The sequence below is a fragment of the Rattus rattus genome, chromosome 7 (genome assembly GCF_011064425.1).
Source record: "Rattus rattus isolate New Zealand chromosome 7, Rrattus_CSIRO_v1, whole genome shotgun sequence".
Lineage (NCBI taxonomy): Eukaryota > Metazoa > Chordata > Mammalia > Rodentia > Muridae > Rattus > Rattus rattus.
Window position 1 is genome coordinate 69,238,178 of NC_046160.1, and position 10,015 is coordinate 69,248,192.

At 41.0% G+C, this 10,015-nt stretch overlaps 1 protein-coding gene across 1 annotated transcript in view; it reads left to right on the forward strand.

Moving 5' to 3' along the window:
* Positions 1 to 9,277, forward strand: part of Brms1l (BRMS1 like transcriptional repressor) — a 32,088-nt gene extending 22,811 nt beyond the window's left edge. Inside the window, exons 5-10 of the mRNA XM_032907768.1 lie at positions 2,807 to 2,903; positions 3,817 to 3,900; positions 4,120 to 4,184; positions 5,159 to 5,198; positions 7,453 to 7,579; positions 9,100 to 9,277. Coding sequence (XP_032763659.1) covers positions 2,807 to 2,903; positions 3,817 to 3,900; positions 4,120 to 4,184; positions 5,159 to 5,198; positions 7,453 to 7,579; positions 9,100 to 9,217 — 531 coding nt within the window. The 3' untranslated portion in view covers positions 9,218 to 9,277. The remainder of the gene's footprint in view (positions 1 to 2,806; positions 2,904 to 3,816; positions 3,901 to 4,119; positions 4,185 to 5,158; positions 5,199 to 7,452; positions 7,580 to 9,099) is intronic.
* The last annotated feature ends 738 nt before the right edge of the window (positions 9,278 to 10,015 follow it).

A 10,015-nucleotide genomic window follows, 5' to 3' on the forward strand; every position in this document is an offset into this window, starting at 1 on the left:
CTTCAGACACACAAGAAGAGGGCATCAGATCCCATTACAGATGGTTGTGAGCCACCATGTGGTTGTTGGGATTTGAACTCAGGACTTCAGGAAGAGCAGTCAGTGTTCTTAGCCACTGAGCCATCTCGCCAGCCCCAGAAGACTTTTCATAAGTCAGAGGAACAAGCAAAAAGGAGTATTGAGAGCAGCATGTAATGAGATAATTATTTTCACCCCTTACATTTTTTTGTGTACAATGTGTATACATGTTTGTGTGCACATGTGTATGTGCATCATGACTACATGTGCCTGTGTGTTTTTGCAGATGTGGGGGCCCGAGGTTGGCATCTGATGTCTTCCTCAATTACTTTACTTTTGGAGATAGGCTCTCTCACAGCCTGGAGTTTGATGAGTTGGCCAGACTGCCTGGCTGGTAAGCTCTGGGAGGCATCCTGTCTACAGCCTGGCACTGGGATTACAGGAGCGTTCTACTAAACATTGCCTTTTTTAGTGAGTACTGGCAATTCTAATTGGGGTCCTTGTGCTTGCATGACAAGCACTTTATTGACTATGCCATATCCCAGTCCTTATATATAGTATCTTATTAAACATTTTAGTGTGTACGGCAGTAGGGTTCATTAGGATATTTTCGCACATTTATATGTGTGCTTTTCCTTTATCCATCCCACCACCTTCTCTTGCCCTCTTTGCTGCTCTGTTGGTACAACTTTCACATGACATTTGTTCCACTGTAGCTTTCACCACAGCTGAGCCTCTGAGTTCAGATTAGATATGGCAAGTTCAGCATAGTCTGCCACAGACAAACTGTGCTGTCTCCTTAACTCCTGTCTCTTCTCTACCTTACAGACAAGACAGTGAGGGTAAAGCCTAACGGGAAAGCATGTACCTAGCATGCTAAAGGCTCTTGTTCAGTCCTTAACACCACAAGAATATAAAACCATGAAGAAGATAGACAATAGATAGATAGATAGATAGATAGATAGATAGATAGATAGATAGATAGATAGATAGAATGAATCAGTGGGGGGTAGAGAGGTGGCTCAGCAATTAAGAGCATTGCCTTCAGAGGACCCAAGTTCGACTCCTAGCACCCGCATTGCAGCTCAGAACCATTTGTTTGTAACTCCCCTCCCAAGGAATCCATCACCCTCTTCTTGCCTCCTCAGGCACCAGACATGCAGATGGTGCACATGCAGGCAAGACACTCCTACATAAAACTACATGTCACTTTAAATAATATAGTAAAATAAATAAAGCAAAACCACCGTCTTACCAGATCAGATTAAAACCCAGGGTCTAGTTCATTGTTTTTGATATATACCACTGTAGCTCTTTTTATAAAAAGCCATAAAATGTGTATAAATATAACACAGAGGGCCTTTCATAAAAGCCTATAAGGCTAAGTGCGGTAGAGAAGTTATGTAATTCCAGTTTCATGGATGGTTGAGGCAGTACAATCCCAAGTTAATGGACTCAGGGTCAGCACGAACAACTTGGTAAGATTATGTCACAAACTGTAAGTAAAAGATGGCTGGTCTAGGTCAGTGGTAGGCACTTGCCCAGTATGTGCAAGGCTGTAGGTCTAATCCCTAATGTGAAATTAGAGAGGGGACAGCCTCTAACAGTCACAAGCCACCCACAAGATTGCTTTAAGTCAGTCCTGGGATAGTGTCGTAGGTATGAGTGTCTTACGAAATCTACTGGAATAGACAAGATTTCTTATGGGAAATTGGGGAGGCCACACTCCTGTAGGTATCAGGTCCATGTGTTGATTGTAAATGCTTCTGATACAGATTTCAAATTTAATCTGCAGATACCTGAAGGTTATGCTGTATGTATCCTTCATAGGTTTGTTTATCTACCTACCTACCTACCTACCTACCTACCTACCTACCTACCTACCTACCTATTTACTTACTGTCTATCTTCTTCATGGTTTTATATTCTTGTGGTGCTATGGACTGAACAAGAGACTTTAACATGCTAGGCAAATGCTCTCCCGTTAGGCTTTCTCCTCACTGTCTTATCTGTTTTAGCAAGTGAGTCTGATGTAGTTAATGTATAATTTTGTAATTGAGTTAATATAACACTTTTCTGTCAATCTATTGCTTTAGAAATATATTTATTGAGTTACTTTTAATGCTCTAAAATTTGTACCTAAGTATTTTTGTGATATATTGCCATATTTAATATGATGTAGAGTAAAACCCAATATAATCTATTTTACTTAATTAAAATTTTTTAATTCTGCTCGTGTGTGTGTGTGTGTGTGTGTGTGTGTGTGTGTGTGTGTGCGCGCGCGCGTGCGCATGCGCATGTGTACTCCAGGAGTGGAGCTGGAGTTACAGATGGTTTTGAGCTCCCACCATGTAGGTGCTGGGCACTGAAGCTGGGTCCTGAAAGAGCAATGAGTGCCCTGAGCCATCTCTCTGGCTTCAATTTAGATGTTCTTAAACAGGGTGTAATTTTACTTAGTTAAATCTGTTTTTGTAACTGACCCCTGGTTTTATTTCTTTTATATACTGAACATTTTAAATTTGAAGGCTAAGATGTAGTTCAGAGGAGTGCTTACCTAGCGAGCGTACACACACCCTTGCTTCAATCCTCAGAATGGGGTGGGAGGGGAGCGGCAAAAATAATTTAGATAAATGAAAAAAGCAAATACAACAACCATTTATTAAACCAAACCAAAAAACAAAAACAAACCAAAGCCACCACATATTAAAGTATCTAAGTCATTTGGTATTGCTAGTTAAGATGAACTGGTATTTCTTTCTTTTCACTTAAGTATCATGTTTCTTTCCAGAGTGAAAAGCTTTTGTTATATGATACAGTCCAGAGTGAGCTTGAGGAGAAGATAAGAAGGCTTGAGGAGGACAGGCACAGCATCGACATTACCTCAGGTCAGGGCTGCCGTGATGTGGTGTCCCATAAAGCCTCAGTCTTCCTGAATTGATGCTATGCAAATGCAATGTCCTAGCTGGAGGGAACATGGGAGAGACTTCAGAACGAGATGAAACTGAGGTTGTTCCTTGGATTCAGTCACACTGAACAAGATATAAAAGGTACAGCCTAGGAAAAGGGACAGACCAGCAGTGTGACAGGAGCTGCCCATGGGGCTGTACCGGAAGACAGCCTCCTGTGTTCTTCCAGGCCATGGGTAATCCTTACAGGGCTGTAGGCTTTTGCCTTGGAGAAAGGAAACACTACCATGGTGATTAGATCAGGTCAGTATGAAGTGTGGCCATTTCAGGATGACTATAAGGAAGTTTTCTGTTGTGTACTGAAAGAAGTTTTACTAGATTGGGCCACAGTTCTTGAGTATGTTTTATTGTTTTTGTGTTTTGCATTTTGTTTCTTTGCTATATTTGGGGTAGATGTGATGAGATCAGTGTGGGTGGCCTGCTCGTGAGTTAGGTGTCTGTGGACAGCTGCTGAGTTTTTCTTAATCGATGTCCTTGTCTGGAAAACGGAAGTAGAAAGCATAGCTACCTCAGGATTACCACTAGTGAGACGGCTCAGCAGTAAGGTGCTGGCCCCCAAGGCCAGCAGCCTGAATTTGATCCCCAGTTCCCCTGTGGCGGAAGGAAGGAGAGAACACTCTCACAGGTTGCCTTCTGACCTTCGCGTGTGTGCTGTGGTGTGCAAACGTGCACCACAGCACATGCTATGTGTAAATAAATACATGGAAAAAAATGAAAACAAACTGCCCCCGTGCGTAGTCTCCTTAGAGATCTGTGTGTAAATAAGCAGCAAACATGAAGTTCTGTGCCGCCCTTTGTTCCTGTGGCCAACTGACGCTTGATTCCCTTGCAGAACTGTGGAACGATGAGCTTCAGTCAAGGAAAAAGAGGAAGGATCCTTTCAGCCCCGACAAGAAGAAGCCAGTCGTCGTCTCAGATATCCTTTTCCACACTCTCTGGGTTTTCACACTGTGCTCAGCTTTGAAAATTGCTGTGTCCAGTGCACAAGCGGAGGGCACGCAGCAGCGCTCAGTTTGTACAGGTGCTTTTGAGACAAGGTCTCGTATGTAGCCAGGCTGGCTTTGAACCCAGTCTTCCTGCATCAGTTCACTGAGTATGTGATGTTCTCATTGCCAGTTGACCTTGACGCCTCAACGTCCATATATAGTTTATATGCTGCAGGATCTCGATATTCTTGAGGACTGGACAACAATTAGGAAGGTATGATTAATGGATGGTACAAGGAAGTACATTTTATACTCTGCCTTTCACCAGCTTGTTCATCGGTATATGAGAATATGATTGTTTAAATATGCTTTATTACTTAACATGGGCTGTAGAATATTAATTAGAGACATGTCAGTAATTTGTATTTCTCCTGTCATAATGTAATAATTTATACAAGAGTGTGGAATAGCATATGTGTAGTTTGCCTAAGGTGTTAGGCTCTTTGTTAGTGTTTGGTTATTTCTGGTGTATGGAAGGCACTCAGTAAATATTTTTTGAATGAATACATTGAACCTATGTGTTTTATATTCTATTAATAACTATTGAGGTGTGACTCTGATGCTTATTTTAAAATGGAGCTAGATATCTTGTCATCTTTTTATTTTTTATTTCTATTACCATTTTTATTTTTTATTTTGCTCAGATTGCCCTAGAAGTCACTTTGTATCCCCCACAGTCTTTGAACTTGTAAGCCTCCTTTCTTGGCCTTCTTAGGAGCTAGGTTACGAGGTTCGAGGCTTGCTTTCCTTATTAAAAATTCCCATTTTGGGGCTGGAGAGATGGCTCAGTGGTTAAGAGCACTGACTGCTCTTCCAGAAGTTCTAAGTTCAATTACCAGCAACCACATGGTGGCTCACAACATATTCCCATTTTTATAAATTGCTCAGAGAACTTATTTTAGCTATTAATAGTGGCCATGGAAGAAGGTGTCCTCTGTGACGTTAGACGTTATCATTAGCCTGGAGGCTGGGGGGTGCCTCAGTTCTAGCATGCTTACCTAACTTGCTTGCCTAGTATGTGTGATGCTTTGGGTTCTTCCCCTAGCACCAGAAGAAAACAAGGACAGCAAATGTTTGTATCTCATTCTGTTACCGAACCAATGAGAACACTGTATGTATTATAGATAGCAAAATCTACTTTCAGTCTGAATTCAGATTTCTCTCTTCTCCCCCTGTCTTTTTTCTAAGGCAATGGCTACATTGGGTCCACATCGAGTTAAAACAGAACGTAAGTTGTGAATTGTGACCTATTCTGTGGAGAACTGTTCAAGCAAGGTGGTTAAATCACCTGCTCATCGAGGAGGAACGCAGTAGTGATTCCATTAGCTAGTGAACTCCATCAGGAGTCTCCTGCTTCATATGAAAGTCTGAAAGTTTCCAGTGCTGTGCATTTCTTCCTTCTTTCATTGTTAAGCCTTATAGTTCTTCCTGATATTAGATCTGTAATGCAGTTATCCAGGTGTTGTGTTGTTTTTCTCTCTTTTCTTCTTTTTTTAACCTTTTTTTCTGAATAGAGATTAGAACTCTGTTTGTGGAGAACTGAGAATTTATCTGCTACATGTTTTGTTTTGAAATAGGTTTTTTCTGAAATTATGACCTGTTTGCCTTTGACTCCTGAGTGCTAAGATTATATGTTTTTTAACCCTTTATTTATTTCATAACTGCCCAAATTGTAATGAACATTGGTCTCTATGGTTTTTGTTGTTGTTGTTGTTTGTAGATTTTTTTTTGTAATCCTTTAGTGGATTATAATGGGGTTAGATGAAAAAAACCAATTTTTAAATGTTAAGGAAAAGAATTTCTTGTTCCATTTCAAAAGTATGTTTAAGAGATATTTATTTTTAAGAGTGTTCCAACTTATTTAAATGGTTCCTTTAAACTCTATTTCATATCAGGAAATACTGCCCTTGACTGGAGGGTCAGATGCCCAAATCTCTAAAATGTTTTTGAGTTATTAATTTGGGGGGAGGTGTGTGTGTGTGTGTGTGTGTGTGTGTGTCTTTATACATATGGTCGTGTGTGGGTGCATGAGCGTGTATATGGCTCTAGAGATCTGTCCTTGATGGCTCTCTACCTTACTTATCTGACATGAGGTTCCTTGTTGAATAGAGTGTGTAAGTCTAGCTCCTGTAATGTCCCAGGGAGACCTTGTTTTTGCTCCCCCGTGCTGGGATTATAGGCTGCTGCCAGCCTGCCTGGCATTGATGTGGCTTCTGCCCCTCACACTATTGATTAGCCCCCACTGGTTAGAGTCCCACTATCCAGCGGAGTGGCTCTCGATCTCGCCTGTGTTTGGCTTAATGTTCTGCTGCTTTTCTTTATGACACTCATTTCCATTTGTACATTTTACTTTACTTTTAGGAACAATAAATTCCACAATTCTTTTTAAAGAAAAAATTATTGTTATTGTGCATTTGCTGTGTGTGTGTGATCACATGCATGTCACGGCACACGTGTGGGGAGCAGAGGACAACTTCTGAGATTTGGTTCCTCCTGTTCACTTGGGGTTTGGGGACTCAGACGTCAGACTCAGGTCATGAGGCTTGTATGACATGTATGCCTACCTGCTGAACTATCTCCCTGGCCTCATTGGGACTTTGAAACTAATTCTCTTCTTGTCTGTCTGCTTCCTGACTGGATTGGATTATAAGCTTTACAGAGAGACCGGCTCCTGTCTCTATTTATTCTTTCTTCAGCACCCGGCACAGCTCCTTGTGCTAGCGTAGGATGGACTCAGACATGGGATGAGTGATTGAAGAGCATATATACTTATCACTACTTCCTACATACCAGAGACTATTTTAGGTTCTTGGAGGGACAGTGAGGAAGGAGATAAACTTGGAGCCTCCTTTCAGGAGGTGGAGTCCTATGTTTGTAACTAAGTAAGTTAATATCAGATGGAGACAATGATTATGAAGTCCATGGGAAGTTGTGTTGGTGATTGTCTGAGAAATGGCAGTATTAATGGTGAAGGTGCTGCTAGTGCATGCTGGGATTGTGACAGTTTGTTTCCATTGGAACATGTTTCCCTGCAGTAGTTTATCCACTAATGCCAAACCATTCTGAGAGTCGGAAATGAAACTTCTACTAAGGATAATTAAAGTTCTGGAGACTTCTCATTAAACATTATATCCTGCGTCTTTCCAAGTGAGGGATGCCTTATACAGGAGGATATTTGAAAAGTAATTTAAACTGGAAATATGATAATTTGTATTTTTCAGGGCTGTTTAAAAACGGTGCTGGTAATTGATCATTTATGTGCCTGCTTACCTTTCTGGTTCTGCTCCACTGATGATTGCTTACCTTTGTTTGCATTAGATAGCGAACTGTAAAAGTAAGAGATGCTCTTGTTTTTAGTTCATTTTAGGTTTCTATGAGAATATTTCAAGTGTTTTTACACATATATGTGCATGCATTGCTGTTGTCTTTATAGTTCTGACAGTGTCTTATTAACGTGACAGTTGTTTAACTGATCCCTTTAGCACCTGTGAAACTGGAAAAACATCTGCACAGTGCTAGATCTGAAGAGGGAAGACTGTATTATGATGGTGAATGGTATATACGTGGACAAACGATATGTATTGATAAAAAAGATGAGTGTCCCACAAGGTAAGAAGCTTCCTGTCACTGCATTGTCGCTGTTGTCAGTCGGGGTTTGCAGCCTCTGTGGGATATTTGTCATGCATCATTAGTTCTTCTGGATCCTTTTTACTTGAGTAAGATTTAATCATGTGTGCACAGTCCGTAGTATTTGTATAATAGACATCACATTAGAGTGGATCAACCTTAACATAGTGGATATGCTTGGAATTTATCCATAAGTGATCCTGATTATTAATTCTTACAGTGTAATTAATCATTATGATCTTAAAATAGTGACTTTCAAACCAGACTATTAAGAACTTTTGGTGGGCCTATTAATTCTTAATTCTTCTGGTCCCATTTCAGTTTTCTCGATAAAGAGACATATCAGCTGGCAGTGCTGCTCAGTTGTTAGAGTGCTTACTTAGCATACGCATAACCCTGGTTTTGGTCCCCAACACTACGTGAACTGAGCAGGGTGGAGAGCCTATAATCCCAGAACTAGGGAAGTGGAAACAGGAAGATCAGGCGTTCAAGGCCAGTCTTGAGCTGTGGGGATCTCTGCAAATGCCACAGCCAGCATAATAATGATCTGCATGAAGCAAAAAGACAATCCCACTCAGCGTAACTTAGTGGCTGGTGTTGGTTCAGACTTCTAGAACTGATTCTAGGCTCTATTTTACTTATATTTTAGTACAGTTTGGGAAACTAGTGTAACGCAAACCCTCTGTGCACACGGAGGCATATTACATTGAACTCTTCTCAGAGTAATTGTCACTTCTTCCACGAAGATGGGTTCCAGAGATGGGCTTCATGTGACTTCTTTAGGGCCTCGGGGAAGATCTGGTGTGGTCTTAGTCATACAGACAGTACAGAGGTCACCTAGAGTATTAACCATCTCCAGTCCTGTGTGTGGGAGCCTGGGAGAACTCCTGGCCATCCAGGTAGCACAAGGATCACCTAGGCTAATAGCCAGCTCCAATCCCAGACTGCTGGGTGGAGAACCCTGAGTGTTTAACATTCCTGGTTTCCCAGTTATCTGTGAGCACAAGGACCTCTGTGCTCCCAACACAAATAGCTACAAATAGAGTTGGAGGGCAACCTGGGATACAGAAGACTGTATTTCAGACAAAAAATTACTAATTTAGGCAGGAAAGAAAGCCTATAAATTATCTTGCTGTGATCTTTTGGAAATATTAATGAATTATTGCCTTCGACCTTTATAGTTAAATTCTCAGAATATCAGCTTTCTACTGTAAGAAACCCCTTTTGTTCTAGATAGCAGCATTAGAGTTGTTAGTGCAGGGCCTGGTACGTGAACCTGTTGAGCCTATTACGTCTGGTGTGAGAGCTTGATTTAAGCTAATAATCTGAAGATTAGTATAAACCGGGGGGAGGCAGAGGAAATGCAAGGGCCAACCTGGGCTATAAAAGCATGTCCTTAAATATATAAGGAAAAATAAAAGAGAAATGAACCCCCAGTGATAAAAAAATAAATGGAAATGAAATGAAGCACATTGTAATTCATTCTCTCTTTTCCTTTTTAGTGCTGTAATCACAACAATTAACCATGATGAAGTCTGGTTTAAGAGGCCTGATGGAAGCAAATCTAAGCTTTACATTTCACAGCTACAGAAAGGAAAATACTCAATTAAGCACTCGTAATCACGGTCTGAGTGTTCCCCACATGTACCTTATTAGTGTTACCAAGTGGAATGTGCCATGTACTCCCACCCATCATGAGAGAACGTGTCTTCTAGGTCGTCCTCAAATAGACCCCATACTAGTAAGTCATTAAGAGGAATAGTGATAAGAGCTAATCATGACCATCACGTTTATTTGCCTCGTAGGTCCCGTGCCAACAGGTCTATGTGGTATGTATTTCTTTCTCCGTGTTGTTCAGTTTGTGTCTTACTCATGTGAGTGCGTCTCACCTTTAATGAGCTACAGCTGCAGTCCTCTGCAGTTTCAACCCCACCATTGCCACTCGTGTTTGTACATAAGGCTGATGAAATGTTTCCTATAAATGATTTGTATTAGTGCCGTAGTTTCAATCAGAACTGAAATTTATACACAAGTGTGTGTGTGTGTGTATATACAGTGTCCCCAGTGTACTTAGAACTGGTGGCCTACCTGTACAATCTTGTTTTATCCGAGATTAAACTGTTGGGTTTGAGGAGAAAAGGGAGCACTTTTGTAGACTGGTTTTCCTTCTCTTCTTCCTTGATGGCAGTGACCTCTTTGCAGATCATATTTGGTGTTTATTATAGTAGCATTGTGTCAGGTGTGAACATGTTGCTGCCTGTGTTTATTGTGAGCTTTTAGAGGGCAGGCATCCTGCCTGGTGTTTATGATGCACAGTGTCAGAGTGACAAGTGACTGGCAGTATTGTCCTGCTTTCTGCACATCTGAACTTTTGAAGATTTTAGTAAGCATTTTCCAGAGGCAAAACTGTATCCTTAT